The sequence below is a fragment of the Anguilla rostrata genome, chromosome 5 (genome assembly GCF_018555375.3).
Source record: "Anguilla rostrata isolate EN2019 chromosome 5, ASM1855537v3, whole genome shotgun sequence".
Lineage (NCBI taxonomy): Eukaryota > Metazoa > Chordata > Actinopteri > Anguilliformes > Anguillidae > Anguilla > Anguilla rostrata.
In genome coordinates this window covers 17,541,173-17,561,849 of record NC_057937.1, presented here as the reverse complement: position 1 = coordinate 17,561,849, position 20,677 = coordinate 17,541,173, and the positions used below count along the sequence as shown (strand labels likewise).

Sequence of the window (20,677 nt, the reverse complement as noted above, 5' to 3'; positions counted from 1 at the left end):
TTGTTGGCTAGACTTTGGAGGGGGGGGTCACACTAGTGCATGCTACTGTGTAGGGAGAGAGCAGAAGGACAGAAACACTGACCCCTGCTGGTCCTGTAAGGCGGGAACAAGAGGGGCGGTCGAAGATTGAGGTGTTGACTCGCCTCTTTTCCTTCTGGGCTGGGCGGGGACGCTGGGAGGCTGAACGGAGGCCAGACAAGCGTGGGGGGGGTGGTGGCAGGTGGCGGCGGAGGCAGATGGGACTGGGGGGGCCCGACCCCAGGCGTCACGCAACATCGTGAGCAGGGGTGGGGGTGGGGGTGGGGCGGCGTGGGGCGGGCTCAGAGGTCGTGGGGATCAGGACCGGGTGCGGGTGTGGGTGGAGCAGGAGGGCCAGCCATGCGCTGCTCCTTGCGCGTCTGGGTGCTGCTGGGGTCCCTGGCCCTGCTCTTCCTCACCTCCCTGCTCTTCTCCCTCTCCCTCCGGGGCGGCACCGGGTTGCCATACCTGGATCCCCCGAGCTGGGAGGAGTCTCGGCGGGTCAAGCTGGTGCCCAGCTACACCGGCACCCACCGGCTCGGCCCACAAGGGGGCGGCCAGCCCAAAACCTGCGCCTGCCAGCGCTGCGTGGGGGACCCCGGCGTCTCGGAATGGTTCGACGAAAATTACGACCCTGATATCTCACCCGTCTGGACCCGGGACAACATCCAGCTTCCTTCCGACGTGTACTACTGGTGGGTGGTAAGTGAGCTGCCCGTGACACACAACTCCTCAACAGGATCTCCTTTCCTCTTCTCCTCTCAGCTCTTCAGTCTTTCTCCCTTCAACCTCACTATTCTCATCTCTTTCCTCCTTACTTCTCTTTCCACCTTTGGATTTTCTTCCCTCTCTCTCTTTTTTTTCTGTCTCTCACTATTTCCCTCTTTCTCGTTGTCTCTGTCTATCTCTTTCTGTCTCTCTTGTTCTCTGTTCTTCTCTCGTTTCACCTCTCTTTCTGTTACTTGCCCGCCGGTCTGTTTATAATAAGATCCCTGGTATGTGTGCTGAGATCTCTGGTCTGTGTTTGTAAGTTGGAGCAGGATCGTACTGGCCACTCAGCCAAGGAAAGGAAAGGGCGTGCCTGCTTAAAAGACACGTTGAGGAATTCCACTAAAATGGAATAAACTGAAACCGTGCCTTGAAATCCCGTGGAGAAAAGTCGAGCCTCGTTGTGCAAATCAAATCCAGGATAAAGCCACAGTTCTTGCCTCAAGATTTAATTCTTTTATTTTATTATCCTTTATTTAACCAGGAAGGTCCCATTGAGATACAATATCTCTTCTGCCTGGGAGTCCTGGTCAAGATGGCAGCAGAAAAATAAAAGTTTCATATTAAAAGCATACCAAAAAAAAAAAAAAAAACAGACATATAATGATCAGGAGCTAAAAGGCACTTGTTGCTAAAAGCAATAACATTGTTCAGTAAAAACTGAAGATAGAGTGAAGTGAGGAAGGAAGTGGGTTACGTCCCAAGACTGCTGAGTTTCAGTAGCCGGCTGTCAGCCCATAGCCCGACACATTTAAATACACCACAACCTTCTTTGCCAGAATACAAAGTATATATTCATTACAAAACCCAATAGCCGAATACAATACAGACACCCACAAACAAACAGGCAGGACAGAGCCAGCAGATCTAACCTAACGCTCGCTGTCTAAATGTAACATAAGTTCTGCCCTCACTGCCGTGGAGGATGGGACAAGAGAAAAATCAAATTAAAGGGGAGAAAGGGGGAAGTGAGTCTTCCGGTCCACTGCTACTCTACCCTGACTAATTACAGTAAAAAGGTGCAAAAGAAAAGAAGACCTTACCACATGGTCTATGAAGTATGCAACGTGATTTTTGACAAAGAACAATGTTGACTGTTAAACAAAACAAGACAAGACACAGTAGTCGGTAGTCGCTGCTTGTAGCGTCTCTACAAGAACAAAGAGAGAGAGAACGATGTCCCGAACCGCCATCTTTTACGGCCAATCACGGCAATCTGCACCCGGAACCGACCAGTGCACACGCCTGCGCGCGTACCCGCTTCGGCCCGCGGAGAGAGCGACTCCTACTGGACAAAAGAAGGAAAATTACAACAAACTAATTTCCGCAAAAATAAAAAAACAGGAGCACATAACATAGAGAAGGAGGGAGTGAGAATGCTAGAGAAAGATAATAAGAGGTGGTAGGGGGAACAGACATGCTTAGTAATTTCCTGAGCGTACAGTCAAAAGCAAATTCATAATATCACAGTGCCAGACAGCATGTACAGTATTACAAAATAAGTCAGGTAAGAGCAAATTCTCTACATTGTAGCAGCAGTTGGAATTTAATCCTATGTACAGTCAGCATATTCCTGTCAAGGCAGCAGGAGCCAGTGCACATGTGAAGGAACAGAGTTGGGGTCAGTTCCATTTCCGTTGAGAAAATGAATTCAAATGTATTCATTCAAAAATCATAAAAGAGTATTATTGGTATTTCTCAGTGCCCAAATTGAATTTTAATTGCTTTTCTGAACTGACTAAATTGAATTGCCCCCAACCAAGGGTTAGGCATTGTATTCATTATGGTAATGGGTAAGGCAGCTATATTCACTAAGGTTTAGAGTAAATGTGCATATTTCACTCTTTTAAGGCAAAAGGCAGTTACATTCACTATTTTATGAGGTAAGCCTGTTATAATGTGTTACGAAGTAAGGCAGTTATAGACACTGTATTACAAGGTAAGGCAGTTATATTCGCTGTGTTATAATGTAAGGCAGTTACATTTTTATTTTACTCATTTATTTACCTATCCTTTATTTTTATAGGTAGTCTTGTTGAGGAAGATACCTGCAACCAAATGTATAAAAACTGGCAAGTACAATTAAATCACAAGTTAACATTCAGTAGTAAAACATCATACAGGGATATATCAAAGGAAGCAACTACATACAACATTAAGAAAATCCATGTATAATACTTCAAATTTTTTAAGGGGACAAGATTGTGATTTCCAAGTTTTTAAAAATGTATTCCATCTGTGAGCGGCATAGTACTGAAAACCTGTTTTCCCCAGCTTAGTGTCTACATGTGGTGTAAGAAAAGACCTGAGAGCTGGTATCATAATTACTGGATTTAAAAGTAATTAAAGATGAGAGATATTGGGGACGTTTCTTAAGTCTGGACTTATAGATAAACAGAAACAGAATGCAGTTTCCATCTGTTTGCTAAAGAGCAAGAATCAAGATTGGCTTCTCTCACTGACGTCCTTGTATGTATGCTTGCCAGTGCATTATAAACTTCATTACAACTTACAGGTCTAAAAGAAAATTTGATTGGACACAATGGGTTGGATGAAATTTCTGTTACTGGACTAAGGGTATGGCTATCTGGAGCAATGTCAACAGACGGCCTATCAAACAAATGGCCAGAGGAGATGAAATGATGATGAAAAGCTTCTGCCATATCTGTTTTATTTATAATAAAATCATTTTCACTGAAAATGCCGGAAGGAAGAGTAGTGGTGGGATTTTTTTTCAAAGATTTCACAGTTTTTCCTGAATCTATGTGCATCTCCATTACAGCTTGAAAGAGAGGTCAGGAATAATCAGACTTTGCTTTCCTTATCATGGAAATGCGTTGGTTCCTCAGTTGCCTAAAGCTCAGCTAGTCGGCTGGAGTGCCAGTCATTCTAGCTTTGGACCACGCTTTTCGCTGATATGCATAGCTGCAGAAAGATCTGAGGAAACCCAGGGGTTAAACCGGTTTTTAATCCTGAAGTTCTTATAGGGGGCATGTTTATCAGCAATGGAATTAAATACATGAGAGAAATGGTCCAGGGATTGGTCAGAATCAGAGATGTAACAATTTCTTTCTAAGTCAGACTAATAAAGTTCATGAAGAAAACCCAGTTTAAAAAAATGTTTGAAGTTTCATTTTGTAATAACACTGGTGCTACATTTTCATTTTCTGGCATTTTGGATACATGCAATTAGGCAGTCGACACTGATGTATTGAGCTAGCCTATTTGTCAATACATTAAAATATCAATCAGCGCCTTGTGGGTTTTGTGTAAAATTTAAATCAAAGCAAATTTCTTTCAGCCTTTTTAGAGAGCCAGTCAAAATTGAAATCACCCATAACAATCAATTTGGACGAAGCATAATTTGACAGTAATTTGCCAGTGTCTTCTAATGCCTCACTAATTGCTGAGGGAGGACGGTAAATACCAATAATAGTAAAAATGGGCGTCCCCCCCCAATGCAGATGTCAAGAACAATATATTCAAACTGCTTAGACAATGAGGCAGCAGCAAGTTCAGATATAGCAACACAATCATTTACAAATATCAAAACCCCTCCTCCTTTAAATCTGACATAATAAATTATATTCATCAATGAATGTGTCCGAATTTGAAACTTTTTTTCTGAGCCAGGTTTCAGAAAGTCTGAAAATATCAGGAGAAGTTTCATCAATTAAAACATGAACAAAGTCCAACCTTGGGATTAGGCTCCTAATATTTAAGGGCAATAGTCCTATCCCATGACATGTTTTAAAATAATCTTGTGGTGATTCTAATTCAGATGTACTATTATAACAAAATGTCAAAAGGCTGAGTATTTATTTGTACAAGATTTTTTTGCTGTACATTACTGTAGGTCAAAATTTCTGCCGAGGCAGACATGTTTACAGTAGGGCTTTTGATGACCAATAGACTGGGTGATCTAGAGTTATCCCAAGCTATTAATAAATCTGTTTCCTGTGTTTGCATTCAGATTTGTATAGCTATAAAAGTCCCTACTGTATCCTGGTCCAGCATGCTGGTTAGTGGTAAAATTAAAAGGACATCCTTGGGATTGAGAGGAAGATCCTGTAGAAATTTGAGGAGTGCTCTGCTCAGACCCTGGAAGAAACAGCACGCAGAGACCATCACGGCTTGAGGCCAGCTGCGGTGTTCTCAGAGAGCGTCTGGGCACGCCTCCTATTTGAATGAATACCATCTTGCCTGAAGAAGGCAGGCCTCTTCCTGAATAAATCAGAATTGTCAGTGTAAGGGGCTCCAGTGGAAGTGCAGTGGTCTCTCAGCCAAGTGTGAAGTGAGAACAACCTGAACCACTTCTCTATGCCTCTCCGGGACGTGCGGAGGGGGCCAGTGATAACTACTCGTTTTCCAGTGTGTTAAAGGGTAGCTAGAGTAGTTCTGAAAATCAGCTTTTAAAACATCTGACTTTTGGCTCTAATGCCATTAGAACCCACATACAAAATGACACTGGGAGTATCTCGATTAGATAGAAGGAAGATTTTTGTTGAGGGTCACAGTGAACTACTGAGAGCCGAAATGGAGTGGCCAGCCTGGCGGATGTGGCAGGGAGCATGTGTCGGAAATCAGCTGCTTGCCCGCAGGCCGAGCCGTGCCAGGTGCTTCTGCCAGGCTGTGGCACCAGCCGTGAACACTGGGGGCGGGGGAGTGCAGGGGGGCGGGAACAGGATGTGCCGGTCTCCAGGTAGAAGCACAGGAGAGGCTGGAGGCCACGCCCAGTCTCATCTCTGTTGCAGATCAGACTCCGTCACTTCCGTCTGTCCACGTCACCCCTCCTCCATTTATGTTCCTTCGTTCTGTAACTCTCCTGATTTCGTCCCTTCCCAGAGACAGGCAGAGTTTCAAACGCGTGCATTTTAGATGTTAGTTCGCTGCACGCGTTACACACGTGATCTAGGTTGCTCGGCTCTTTTCCCTCTTTTCCTCTGCGCCATCACGGAAAATAACAAAACGCACTCAGGAAACTTGGGCGGTCGCCGAACTCAGCGGCAGACTGAAGGTGAAGGATGATCGGCGCGCACTCTGTTTGCTCCTCCGGGCAGTTCATTTATTAGCGCCAGATGTAAGTGACGTTTCTGGCCGTCGTGCGGCTCTCTGTCAGGCTGATGAGAAGCTGCAGCAAATGGAAACGTCGTTTGTATGTGGTGCTTTTTTATTAATTGCACTGGGGAGTAAACAAAACTGTGTCCGGCTCATACTTCATTTTAGTTTACTTGTGGCATTCAACACCTGATTTTCTCTGATTTTGGGTTCTTCATGTGGTGGAAAAGTTGCTGAACTATTAGGTGCTCATTTATTAATCACATTGGGGAGTAAAAGTGTACCTTTTGTTATGCGCCTATGAAGCATAAAGGCCAGTAGACATGCTCACCTCAAAATTAAAGCGATGAAAATATCTTTTTTCAGGTGCTGGGTAGACATACAGACAATGAAAGAAAATAAACTCACACTCATGCATTTGTAGAATAGTCTAAATTTGATAATGGCCCAAAAAGCAGAGGTTTCCAACAAATTAATATTTGTTTGTTTGACTAGGCTGATTTTTGAGGCGAGTTAAATCTAGACCATTTTACAAACACGTGTGGATTTACTTTCTGTCATCACCGATAAAACAGCCTATTCTTTGATATGCTCATTGGTAGATTTATTTGGAGCTCATTTGTTTTTTGTAAAAAGATACATTGTAGTGTATTTTCACCAGCGGTGGAAAGTCCAGAGGTCAGAAAGTAAGTCTTGCCATGTGTTTCTTGCACCCATGAGCTCAGATGATTTCACTAATTAGTTCTACCTTCTGGATGAAGAATTGTGCTAATTAGAAAATCCAGGTGATTGGAACAGAATACTGGGGAGGACTCTTACTTTCCGAACCTGGATTTTCCACCTGATTTTCACCTGTCGTGTCCTGTCCTGGTGGGCTTCTGATCTGGGATTTCTCCCGCCTCTCTGTCGCCCCCTACAGATGCTGCAGCCACAGTTCAAGCCCCACAGCATACAGCAGGTGCTGTCGCGCCTCTTCCAGGTGATCCCGGGCCACTCCCCCTACGGGTCCTGGGACCCCGGCCGTTGCCAGCGCTGTGCCGTGGTGGGAAACTCCGGCAACCTGCGGGGGGCGGGGTACGGCAGGCTGATTGACAGGCACAACTTCATCATGAGGTGAGGGAGGGAAGACAGTTTCGCTCATTTTTATGATGTACCCTTCGTTTAAGCGTGGAGAGCACTGCGGCTTCTTCGCTAAGCTACAAAGGTGCATGGGATAGGCAGCAGCAGGAATGAAAATCAAAACCTCCAGCTATACTTTGAGTTGGCCTGAAGAAAGTAATCCCTTTTTTGTTAAAACCAACACGTTTTGGCATGTAGCCACCAAACCCTGTAGAAGGGTATATGCTGAAAGGCATTGCTTTCAACAATGAATGATTTTTTTTTTCCATTCAATTCCAAGTACATTTATGTAACCAAGAAGTGTCTTGAAATTAGTAATTTATTTTGCAAGTGAGTCTGAGTGAGGCAGCTGCAACCCTTAAGTTTTTTTTCCGTTGACAAAAAACGTTTAACATGTCAAGCAACAGTGAATATATAATTTTAAAATGTAGTTAATGCTGACTAATATAGCTGTTCTAAGAGCATTCTCAGTTATGTAAGTGGAAGAGTGGTGGTTCGGTGGAAAAGGGAGTGGGAGGGGAGAGGAGAGACAGTTGGTGTGCAGCGAAGACAGTGGTATTCAGAGGAAGCAACATTTCTGTTTTTGTTACTGTAGTTGTACTTTTTTCTGAGTGTGCATGTGTGTGAGTGTGTGTGTGTTTCTGCCTCAGCCACTTTGTTTATCAGAAATATGAAGACATTTATTTCAGTTAAACTAACTAGATTCATCCTTGTGTGACAGACTGTTCAAACATTGCCCATTCTCTTTCAGAAAGAATACATCTTGCTGTACCTATTTTACTATTTGAACTATGTCCTTTTTTTATCAGTTTCATGATGTTTGTTGAAAGTATGATTGAGCTTTGGCAACTCCAATGACAAATAAAGCCACTGATAGATTAGGTAGATATATTCATACAGTGAGCTCCATAATGTTTGGGACAAATTGCTTCACAGGTGTTTCTGATTAGTCAGATGTGTAGAGCAGGTATAAGAGTGCTTTTAGTAGCTAGTCTTGACTCTAGGCTTTTTATTGCCTTTGGAGTCTGTTATTGGAGTATGTCAACCAGAGTTGTGCCAGTGAAAGTCAAGGAAGCCATCATGTGGTTGAGAGATAAGAAAAAGACAGTCAGAGACTGTAGGCTTACCAAAATCAACTGTTTGTAACATTGTTAAGAAAAAAGTAAGCACTGGTGAGCTCAGTAAAAACAAAGCGCCTGGTAGGCCAAGGAATACCTCTACAGTTGATGACCGAAGATGACTACTGTCCGCAGAAGACTTCACAAAGTACTACAAAGGCTACAATGCAAGATGCAAACCACTAGCTGCAAAAACAGGATGACCAGATTACAGTTTGCTGTAGAGTGTCTAAAAGAGCCTGCACAGTTCTTGACAAGATAAGATCAAGATTCATTTGTATCAGAGTGATGGCAAGAGCTGAGTGTGGAGGCATAAAGGAACTGCCTGAGGTGTTATGGTTTGGGCATGTATGGCTGCCACAGTTCCTGGCTCACTTGTCTTCATTGATGATGCAACTGCTTATAGCAGCAGCTGAGTGAATTCTGAAGTGTACAGAAGCATCTTACTGTATCTGCTCAAGTTAAAACAAATACCTCCAAACTCATTGGATGGCGCTTCATCCTACGGCAAGACAATGATCCCAAACCTACTGCTAAATCAGCAGAGGAGTTTTTCAAAGTCAAAAACTCTTGGCTCTTGAAAATTCTTGGCTAGCCAAGTCAGTTACCTGATCTGAATCCAACTGGACATATGTTTCATATGCTGAAGAGAAAATGTAAGGCAACTAGCTTCCAAAACAAGCAGGAGCTGAAGATGACTGCATTATACGCCTAGCTGAGCATCACCAGAGAACATATTCAGCACCTGGTTATGTCTATGATTCCAAGACTTTAAGCACTCATTGCATGCAAAGGATGTGAAGTACTAAACATAACTGCTCTGATTTTCATAACATTAATATGTCCCAAACATTATGCCACCCTGATATGGGGGCTATGTATAAAACATGGTGTAATTTCTACGAAGTGTATAAAAGTAACCTTAAATAAAAGCTGAGAATGTGCACTTAGACATATGAATTGTGTCATCACAAATCTAAAATTTGAAAATGGAAAGTCTGTCCCAAACATTATGGAGTTCACTGTGTGTGTATGTACATGTATATGTATGTATGTATGTATTGAGAACGAGAGAAAGTGAGAATTGCAGAGAGACAGACAGAAAATGAGTCAGAGAAAGGATGGACGGGGAGAGAGGGATAGAGGATTGAGATGACACGTCTGGGAGTGTCTCTCTCCTCTGTCACTCTCGCTAACATCTCCAATTAATCTTCTCGCTCATTTCATGCACTCCTAACGGGCACCATCTCTCTCTCTGTCTCCGTCTCTGTTTCCCCCCTCCCCGTCTCTCGCGCTGGGCGGCCTTCTCCTCACACTCGGCCGTGTGTGTGCGAGTGGCCGAAGAGACCAAGGGCATTGACCATGAATGTGCCTGTTTTTATATGTGTGTGTGTATGTGTGTGTGTGTGTGTGTGTGCGCGTGCGTGCGTGCGTGCGCGTGTGTGTGGTGTGTGCGTGTGCGCGTGCGTGCGCGTGTGTGTGTGTGTGTGTGTGTGTGTGTGTGTGTGTGTGTGTGTGTGTGTGTGTGTGTGTGTGTGTGTGCGTGTGTGTGTGTGTGTGCGCGTGCGTGCATGTGTGTGTGTGTGTGTGTGTCTGTGTGCGCGTGCATGCATGTGTGTGTGTGTGTGCATGCGTGTGTGTGTGTGTGTGTGTGCACGCACGTGTGTATGTGTGTGTGTGTGTGTGCGTGTGTGCATGTGTGTGTCTGCGTGTGTGAGTGAGTGGTAGGGAGAGAGAGAGACAGAGAGCGGAAAAGGGGGAGAAAATATGAGAGGGAAAATGAGGAAGACAGAGCGTGTTGGTATTTGTATGTGAGACAAGTGTGCGTGATTGATCACGCAGTCACAGCCTTGATCCTGCTGTAAACATCTCCCTCTGCTTCAGAGCAGCCTGTTTTTATAGATTCATCTGTCTCATTTTACAGTTTGACAGGTGGTCGTTTGAGCCCTCTTTGTGAGACCGAGACCTGTGTGATGGGGTAAAGGGGTTTTGGTTTTGGGTGTGGTGCGTGTGTGTGTGTGTGTGTTGTGTGTGGCTGTGGAAAACGAAAGAGAATCACCCTTTCAGATGAAGATGTCTAATGAGAGTCTGGAAAATGAGAAGATAGACTGTCAGTACTCTAATGAGTGAGAGAGAGAGAGAGGGAGAGAGAGAAAGAGAGAGAGAGCATGAGAAAAATATATCCTGAGTTCCAAAATTGCAAAGACAAGTCTGTATTTTTGATATGAGGGAGGAAGGGACAGGTGATGTTCTATGACCCCACCTCCCCTCCTTTCCCTGGTAATGTGACCTCCCCCAAGTCCTTTGGAGAATAGCCCATCCCATGGCTCACATGCCTGGCTTTGTGTCTTAAGAAGATAAAGAACAGAAACACTCAGCTCTTAAAGTAGATTATTGTAATAATGCCCTCAAACATAGAACACAATGAAGGACAACACTAAAGCCAGCAGTCTGCCCCCACAGCTGCGCGCACACACACACACACACCTACTGGCACGTACGCTTATTCACTGTACTACTAGCACACAAAACCACACATTCTTGCTTTCTCTTTTTTATCATGGTCACACAGACTCAGAATATACAGAATCGTTTATGTTTATGTGTTTGTTTTTTTATGTGGGAGACAGAATATTGATAATCATAGACACGAGAGGTGTGTGTCCCTGTATGTATGGCGTGTGGGTGTGTTTCCGGGCAAGTGGGGAAATGTATGCTTATGTCAGTTTGTGTACATAATGTAATGTAATGTAATTTGTTTGGAATGTGTGTGTGCGTGTGTGCATGTGTGTGTGTATTGTGTTTTTTTTTTTGTGGATGCGAATTTGATATCTGGGGTGTGTGTGTCCTGTATGTTTTGGGTGTGGTGTGTGTTTCGTGGGATGTGTGTGTGTCAGTTTGTATTTGTTTGGAAGTGTGTGTGTGTGTGTGTGCATTGTGTTTGTGTTGTTGTGTGGTGTGTGTGTGTGTGTGTGTGTGTGCATTTCATATTTTTTTGTGGTATGTGTGTGTGTGTGTTTGTTTGTGGTGTGTGTGTGTGTGCATATGTATTTGTGTGGGTGTGTGTGTGTATTTGTTTGTGGTGTATGTGCACATTTGTTTGTTATGTGTGTGTGTGTCTGCATGTGTGTGTGCACATTTGTTTTTGGTGGGTTTGTGTGTGTGTGTGTATTTGTTTGTGTGTGTGTGTTTGTGTGTATGTGTGCACATTTGTTTGTGGTGAGTTTGTGTGTGTGTGTGTGTGTATTTGTGTGTGTGTGTGTGTGTTTGTGTGTGTGTGTGTGTGTATTTGTTTGTGGTGTGTGTGTGTGTGTTTGTGCTCAAAGCAGTACCTCAGCTCGCTTAATGAGGTGCTGTGTGCGTGGGTGGCTGGATAAATGGCTGTAATGAAACCCATCAGCAGCAGCCGCAGCAGCAGCAGCTCTGTTCTGTGCAGCTCCACCTGCGTGGGCTGAGTTCATTTCATTCTGCCTGAGCGTGCGTACATCCGTCTGTCTGCCTCCCCGTCTGTCCATCTGTTCGTGCCTCCCGCCTGCTCTGAGAGGCTTCAGTCCATTTGTCTGTCTGTCTGTCAGGATCAACCTGGCTCCCACGGTGGGGTACGAGGAGGACGCCGGCAGCCACACCACCCACCACTTCATGTACCCTGAGAGCGCCAAGAACCTGGCGGCCAACGTCAGCTTCGTCCTGGTGCCCTTCAAGACCTTGGACCTTCTGTGGATCACTAGCGCGCTGTCCACCGGCCAGATACGCTTGTGAGTGCGGAGATGTACTGCCACGCATGCACACCTACGTGCACGCACATACACAACGGTCCTGGATGTGAAAGATCTCAGACTGATCCAGGATCAGAGCCTGTTTCACCACAGGGCCTGAAATTCCTGTTTCTGAGATAGGAAGGTGCTAGAAAAAATGTACACTGCATTACTGAGTTGTGCTTCATCTCCTGTCAAACTGTCTGGTAACGCTGGTTCAGTTCAACTTTAATTACGGTAACCTTTCTCTCATTCTCTCTCTACCTCCTACTCTTTTTCACGCCCCTCCCCTCTCTTCTTTTCTTCCCCTCCAGTACCTATGCTCCAGTGAAGCAGTTCCTGCGTGTTGATAAAGACAAGGTACTTTTCTGTCTCCGTTCACAGTATCAGTGTCAGTGACAAGGTCTTTAGCAGGCAGCTGTTATCAGCATTTACATCTCAGTGTGGCTGTTACTGGTGAAGACCACCACATAACGCTGTCTGCCCACAATCTCAAAGCAGTGATTGTTCCAGATTCCTGCTCTCCACAAATCTCTGAACTCTGATTGGTTCAGGTTATTGTCCTCCCCTAGTCTCAAAGCTGTGTTTGGTGCTTGTTACTGCCCACAGCATCAGAGCTGTGATTAGTCCAGGATACTGCCCTCCCCAGTATCAGCCCTGTGATTGGTCCAGGTTACTGCTGCCCAGTATCAGAGCCGTGATTGGTCCATGTTACTGTGGCCCAGTATCAGACCTGTGATTGGTCCAGGTTACTGCTGCCCAGTATCAGAGCCGTGATTGGTCCATGTTACTGTGGCCCAGTATCAGAGCTGTGATTGGGTCAGGTTACTGCCCCCCAATATCAGAGCTGTGATTGTGACTGACCAAGGTTACTTCCCTCTCTCTGTCCCTCCAGGTCCAGATATACAACCCCGCGTTCTTTAAGTACATCCATGACCGCTGGACCCGGCACCACGGCCGCTACCCCTCCACAGGCATGCTGGTCCTGTTCTTCGCTCTGCACGTGTGCGACGAGGTGGGGCCCGCGTCTACTTTCCCCCTGTATCACAGCACTAAAAACGAAACATGACCATGCAACGTCATCTCACACACAGGCACGTACAGTACACACACACACACACAGAGTTCATACACACACAAACTCACACGCACAAACACACATGCACCAGGCCTGGGTCAAAAATACCTTAGCCTGTGTCGTTAATAACAACAGCAGCCACCAATAAAATATTATCAGTGGCTGCTGTCGTTATTAAGAATTGTATAAACGGGGCTTCTGGCTCATCCTGTCAACGCGGTGGTATTCTAGTGTGTGGTTGAGCTACGTGTCTTCCTCTGACTCATGTCTGCGCAACCCTGACCTGCGAGCTTTGAGGACAGCGCATGTTATGTGCTTTCTCATCAATCGGTAGTGGAGGTTGAAGCTATGAGCACTGATGGGGGTACGGTTACAAATTTGACATGAAGAGAGAACACTATTAAAGCAGGGGTGGCCAACCCTGGTCCTGGAGAGCCACAGGGTCTGCTGGTATTTGTTTTTACTCTGCACTTAATTGATCGATTATAGCAGTTGATTACGCAGTTAACTCACCTCACCTGGTTGCTTCAGTCTAAGTGGTTGCTGTATTTAAGGTGAAAACAAAAACCAGCAAACCCTGCGGCTCCCCAGGACCAGGGTTGGCCACCCCTGCATTAAAGCATAAAATTGGATTAGCATCTGAAGTTAAGTATTTCAAATATATAGTGAAACCAGGTCTGGCGCATGCACAAACACACACACACACACATGCACAAACACACAGGTCTCTGAAAATGAAGGTGCAAAACATTCACCAAGCAGAGCAGGTCAATGTAATATTGTTGGCCTGCTTGTCTGTCTGCAAATGTACATACAGTGAGCTTGATAATGCTTGGGACAAAGACATTTTTTCTTGATTTGGCTCTGTACTCCACAAGAGATGATTTAGATTTGTAATCAATCTTTTTATACATATTCCCCCATTTCCTGGCACCATAATGTCTGGGCCATATTAATATTATGTAAATTAAGGTAGTTGTTTAGTACTTTGTTCCATATCTTTTGAATGCAATGACTCACAGACATCACCAGGTGGTGAGTATCTTCTCCAATGATGCTCTGCCAGGCCTGTATTGAAGCCATCTTCAGCTCCTGCTTGTTTCAGGGGCTAGTTGCCTCATGTTTTCTCTTCAGCATATGAAATGCATGTTCAGTTAGATTCAGCCAATGACTTGGCTAGTCAAGAATTTCCCAGTTTTTGGCTTTGAAAATCTCCTTTGTTACTTTAGCAGTATGTTTGGGATTTTTGTCTTGCTGTGGGATGAAGTGCCGTCCAATGAGTTTGGAGGCATTTGCTTGAAGTTGAGCAGATAAGATGTTTCTGTACACTTCAGAATTCATTTTGCTGCTGCTAAAAAAGACAAGTGAGCCAGTGCCTGTGGCATCCCTGCATGTCCAAACCATAACACGCCCACAACCATGTTTCACAGGTGAGGGGGTGCTTTGGATCTTGGGCAGATCCTTTTGGCCTCCACACTTTGCTATTGCTATCCCTCTGACACAAGTGAATCATGGTCTCATCTATCCACAAGTCCTTTTTTCCAGAACTCTGCAGGCTCTTTTAAGTACTCTTTAGCAAACTGTAACCATGCTGTACATGGTGGAACAAAAATGTATTAAAAAATACCCTTCAATAAAAGCTGAGGATGTGCACTTTAATCACATGTGAATTGTTTGATTAAAAATATGAAATTGTGCAATACAAAGCCAAGTCAAGAAAAAAATGTCTTTGTCCCAAACATTATGGAGCTCACTAATTTTTTGGCATTTGTACAGTGTTTAAATTCCCTGTTCATTATAGCATGTAGAAACTAATATGATGAGTTCAGTGAACAGGATTAACTTCCTGCATCGTGATCATTATATGTGTATCTCAACTGCATTTGCAGTATATAGCACTGATCCAGAAGAAACAAATGAGCCCTTTTTTGTCTGTGCAGATCACTGTATGTGAGTGTTAGGACCATATTTCTCTCTGTGGGCACAGGCTAATGTTTGTCTCTGTGGAGGTTAATGTGTCTGCTTCTCTCTGCACACGTAAATGAATGCATTTACTATGCCCTTGCAGGTGAATGCATTTGTCTCTTACTCTGTCCTTGCAGGTGAATGCATTTGTCTCTTACTCTGTCCTTGCAGGTGAATGCATTTGTCTCTGACTCTGTCCTTGCAGGTGAATGTATTTGTCTCTTACTCTGTCCTTGCAGGTGAATGCATTTGTCTCTTACTCTGTCCTTGCAGGTGAATGCATTTGTCTCTTACTCTGTCCTTGCAGGTGAATGTATTTGTCTCTTACTCTGTCCTTGCAGGTGAATGTATTTGTCTCTGACTCTGTCCTTGCAGGTGAATGTATTTGTCTCTGACTCTGTCCTTGCAGGTGAATGCATTTGTCTCTGACTCTGTCCTTGCAGGTGAATGCATTTGTCTCTTACTCTGTCCTTGCAGGTGAATGCATTTGTCTCTTACTCTATCCTTGCAGGTGAATGTATTTGGCTTTGGGGCCGACAGCCGGGGCAATTGGCACCACTATTGGGAGCAGAACCGGTATTCCGGCGAGTTCCGCAAGACGGGGGTCCACGATGCTGACTTCGAGGCCCAGATCATAGACTCCCTGGCCAAGGCCGGCAAGATCACCGTGTTCCCCGGGAAGTGAGGCGGGCGGAACGGCAGGAAGTGAAAGCTACATTACCCATCAGCCACTAGGCTCTCTGCTTGCATGTTCATGCACATGGGCTCTGGGTGAAGTGGGGCCCCAGTAGTAGTAAACCAGGATCCAAAACCCCTAATCATAACACCGCGGACATTTCTGAGACTGATCCTGGATCAGTGCTTGGGGCCATTATCTGCCTAGAGAAATACTCTTCAAACCTCTTATCACTTTAGAGCTTGAACACGGGAGCAGATTTGGGACGTTCTACCTCCTGCTGCAGAGATCAGGATTTTTAACTGGTGTCCCAGTATCGCCCCCTGCAGGCTAACAGCCCTCCCCTCTGTGTCAGGAAAGCATTCCTGGGAGAACGGAGAGGACTGCGCTCTGTCAATCAAAGGGTTGGCCTGCCAAGTATGGCTCCTTTTAAACCAATTTACTGTCAGTGTACGCAGTGGGGGGCCGAACAATCACATGCCTTTGGAGGTGAACCTCAAAGCCAGACTCCGCAGACTCCCCCACTCATCTGGCCTGCAAAGTGGGCGGGGACTTTGACTCCAGGACCGCCCTGCACATAGCAAAGATGGTCACTAAGGGGAGCCAGAGAGTGAAGTTTACGTGCTCTTTTGACTAAAGGACTTTCGCCAGTAATTATATTTCTGTTTGTCAGTTCTGAATGGTAAAGCCCTGGCATCACTTTGGGCCAAGCCCAAAAGGCATGTTTGGGCTGCACCATCAGCGGTTTTCCTTTCTTAGCTTTTGCTCATTTGTTTTATTCGGGTTCGATTTGAAGCCCTCGTGTTCTGCTCCTCTTTTTGTGCGTTCAGAGGTCATGTGACTGACAGGCCTGCTGATTGGGTTTGGAGGTGAAGGCGGGCTGCACCGCAGTCACACCCTGGTGTCTTGATATAGGTGCTCTCTGATTGGCTGCAATGTCTGATTGGTTCAAGCTTTCTGACTTAGCCGAATAGAAGGTCACTGAGGTAGCTTAACTATGACACGCAGTCTACACAGGTGCACACACGCCTTCAGCATCAATGCAGGCACATACTCTGAGGTAACATGATGTTGCTGCTGTTGTGACTGGCGAGCATAACCTACATACAGGCACTCATACCTGAACACACACGGTACAGTTCTAGAGTACACTAGATGTTACCTTCTGGAAGCACCTGAGGTGCCGGTTCCAACCTCTCTCCACTTAGCGGCAGCAGATGTGTGACATCATCAGATGTTGTCATAATGCAGATTCCGCATATCTAAAGCCCTTGCCATTCCACCACTTTTTGTTCCCTGAATTGGGACTCAGTTCAGCGATATCTTTATCGAGCGACGGCTCGGCGAGCGGCACCGACGTCTCCTTTTTTCAAAAGAAGGAACCGCGGGAGCCGCAGACGTCGGCCTCGCCCACGCGCCACGGGCGTACAGCGCCACGGAGGGGCGCGGAGCGAAACATTGGGCAGGCATCGATTTTCTGCACCGACGTTTTTTTTCCTCACGCCGCGCTGCCATGGAAACCGCACCGATGTCAGTCGAGAGCGCGGGTGCCAGTCGATCCCGCCACCGCGCAGGAGCGGGAACCAGAAGGCTTCAACTTTGACATGGCCGCCCTTCGCCTCCTGTTCTCCCCGCTCGTTTCTTTATCGCCGTCTGCCCGGCCCCACGCGATTTCTGCTTGTACGCTGTTTCCGTGACAACATCAGATTTTTTTTTTTTTAAAGGAAGAAAAGCTAAAAGCAAAAAAAAAAAAAAAAAGCCTGCAGTTTAGATTTCTTTTTTTTAAAGGAGTAGCCTACGAATGTATGAAATCAGGTGTCTGTCTGTGTGTGTGGGTGTGTGAGAGACTTTCTGCAGCACACACATTGCTTTGTCTTTCTGCAAGTTTTGATTTTCAGGTAGATCCCAAGAACACAGATATGCATATTGTCTGTAGGTTGTGCACACAGGAGCACACACACACACACACACGCACACAGACACACACAGACACACACACAGACACACACACGCCCTAGTGCCTTTTCCCTGCAAGCTAGTTATTTGCTTCACAGGGTGCTCCTAAGCACTCTCTCTTATGCCTCCCTGCATTGTCCCGCCACTAGGGGGGCACTCTCCAATGTCACAGTTTATTACAATGTATAATGCATGTGTATGTGAATGATTGATATATATATCAAATAAGGCCCATGTAAAGGGGAGGTCAAGCAGTCATTCACTATATACTATTGGGCTGCTTCCTCCATCTTTCCAACTTTCCAACCTGGTTTTCAGTCTGGGACAGTGCAGGGATCCAGTCAGCACATACGCTTACACACACACACACACACACACACACACACAAACAAGGGGGCATTCATCATTATTTTCCCAAATGGAACAGGCCCCAGTTCCCCAGTCTGGCTGCTGCTGCATCTCCCCATTGTATGATGAGGGGTGGTCACATTTACCCCCCCCCCCCCCCAACCAGACCTGCCGCCTCTCCGTCCCACCTCCTTTGAGATTCCCCCACCCCGCCTCTCCCCAATCCCATTCCCTCAACACAATGCCTCTCTTCCTGTTTTTTTCCAGAGAGGGTTACCATGACGATGGCGTGCCTTTTTTAAACCGCGAATTAGAATCACTGCGTCCTTTTCACACTCTGTACATTTACCATGTTCGCCCGACTCCCTTTTTTATAAGCCTCTGAAAAAAAGGAAGGTGCTGAAAACGAAGAGACACCAGGAGAGAGAGAGAGAGAGAGAGAGAAATTACTTCAGTTCTCTGTCACTGGGTGCTAGAGATCAGACCATTCCCACCTTTTCACCGTTTTCTATTTCTCTCTCTTTCCTGGGAGAACAAAGATGCTCACCTTTTTCTTCTCATTTTTACATTTTTATCTTTTAAAATCTATTTTTATTTGATCTTTATTTTACCAGGCAGGACAATTAACCTTGGAATCTTATTTACAGTGATGGCCTGGCATTGTTACATTACCTGGCATTGTTACATTACCTGGCATTGTTACATTATCTGGCATTGTTACATTACCTGGCATTGTTACATCACCTGCCGCTGTTACATTACCTGTCGTTGTTACATTACCTGTCGTTGTTACATTACCTGCCATTGTTACATTATCTGGCATTGTTACATTTTTAATTTTGCGACTTACCTGACCCTATTTTGTGAGTTGAGATACAGAGATCTCTGACAATAGCACCTGAACATAAAATATGTTTATAGTTACATATCCCTCCACCACAGGCACTTTCTTTTGTCATATCAAGGACAGCTCTTCTGCCACCCTTACAATATTTTCAGTATGTGACAAGAGAACAAAATTGATGTGCAATATTTCACCAAAGAGTGTTATGGTGACAGTCGTCATATTGCTCCAGTTGTTTTTGGGCCTGTTTATTTAGAATTTATGTTGCAGCTCATGATTAACCCCCTTCCAAACCACTCTGAAGGGTTTTTGCCACATTCTCTCAACGGTGGTTCTCTGATTGGCTCAGAGGCTCACTCTAGGGAAGCTGATAGGCTCAAGAGGCTTGCAGGATTCAAATAGTTTTCATCCCAGACTCTGCCAAAGTCCCCTCTTCCCCCATCGCAAACCGTTGACACTTTGTCACATTTCCCTTTGTGATGTCGTGACCTGTACGGCACGTGGATGGGCTGCAGCTGTGGGCTCAGCGAATACCACTGTCCGTGGATGGGCTGCTGCAGTGGAATACCACTGTTCGTCTGATTTAAATATCAGTGAATCCCAACAAGCCTGGCGGTCCCACTCACGTCCCTGTTCACAACACAGCTAACCCTTTGAGCCCCTGCGCAGTCTCTGAATATAACCTGATGGAAACACCGCCACCTACTTGCGGTGGTGGCTAAAATGCACATTTTTATTAAAGCATCTGAAATGACTCGGGAGTCTCTGGGCTCATTCCAGTTGCTTATTATTCCCCTCTTTGTCTCCTCGGTCCTTGCCCGATCTGGAAATCGAACAAGGTCCATCTTTTTGGTCTTTCCAACCTGTTAATTGCTCCTTGACTGAGCCAGGAGTAAAGAGCGAGTAGGCTCCCAAAGCCTATGAGTGCATCTTTAGTAAGTGGAAGTATTTTTTTTGAACGTGACGTATAAATGATTGACCTGTGGATCCACCTCTCCGCATCTGCCACGTCTGTAATTGATGTGGTTTCAGTCTGCCGCTTCACTGAAAAAGGACGTTCCACTTGCCAGGTTCACGTTTCCTCGATTCCTCCATCCTTGTGTCCTTTCCTTGCTTCCTTTCCTTGCGTCCTCTGACGGGTGGAGCTAAGGAGCGAGGGAAAGGACACGAGGAAAGGATGCGTGGAGGGAAAATAAGCGCTTGGAATGAACCCTCTCTCTCTCTCCGACTCATTCAGAAAGTCATTCTGGGAGTTTTCTTAAAATTTGAAAATGTTTTTAAGGGTCTTGTTGAAGTGTGATGGGGAGGTGAGGGGGCAGAGAGGGGATCTACCAACGCCCCCCTCCCCCCGTCCCACAGGACACATGCGTCTGGCACACTTTATTTACCAACGACACAAACTGTACATACTCTGAGTGTTACTGCTCTTAGGACTGTCATCAGTGTTACGATTATCATTTGATCTGTCCTTTCCTTTTATAACCACAATTTACCTGTGCGACAAAGGACTGTTTTTATCTTATGCTATTGTAAAAAAAATAAATGTGACGGTGAAAGGACAGATGTTGGTTTTGTATCCATCCCTTCTGACTGTATAGTCTCCCTCTCACACACACACACACACACACACACAAACACCAGCTACGCTGCCGTCGTCGTTCATGTCACTTGCGTGACTCGTAGGGTCGACTGCACACTGCCGTCTGACTCGCCTCACAGGAGGTGTGCTGGGCTCAGGGCCAGCTGCAGGGAGCCTTCACCACGGCCGCTGATGCGGATCCCGATTGCATCCCGTGTCATCAATTGTTAATTACGCAGCTCTCTGCTTCTGGCTACACCTCTGGCGTGCCCACAAAACGGGGGGAAACATCTGAGATCGCCGCAAACCGTTTAGCGTGAAGGCGGCCTTCGAGGGGAACCCCCGTGAAACCACACGAAACGGTTCGAATCTCGAACGCGCACCAGGACTTAGTT

General features: G+C 45.6%; 1 protein-coding gene across 1 annotated transcript; it reads left to right on the top strand.

Moving 5' to 3' along the window:
• The first annotated feature begins 310 nt into the window (after positions 1–310).
• On the top strand, positions 311–20,264 carry st3gal2 (ST3 beta-galactoside alpha-2,3-sialyltransferase 2). The gene is made up of 6 exons (XM_064335466.1): positions 311–720; positions 6,764–6,957; positions 11,657–11,836; positions 12,151–12,196; positions 12,732–12,851; positions 15,391–20,264. The coding sequence occupies exons 1-6, from the start codon at positions 379–381 to the stop codon at positions 15,562–15,564; spliced, it is 1,056 nt and encodes a 351-aa protein (XP_064191536.1). The 5' UTR covers positions 311–378; the 3' UTR covers positions 15,565–20,264.
• Positions 20,265–20,677: the final 413 nt, after the last annotated feature.

Coding starts and splice junctions, on each gene's coding strand:
- st3gal2 (XM_064335466.1), top strand. CDS start 379: ATGCGCTGCTCCTTGCGCGTCTGGGTGCTGCTGGGGTCCCTGGCCCTG. Junction 6,958..11,656: donor AGGCACAACTTCATCATGAG/GTGAGGGAGGGA, acceptor TCTGTCTGTCAG/GATCAACCTGGCTCCCACGG. Junction 11,837..12,150: donor TCCACCGGCCAGATACGCTT/GTGAGTGCGGAG, acceptor CTTCCCCTCCAG/TACCTATGCTCCAGTGAAGC.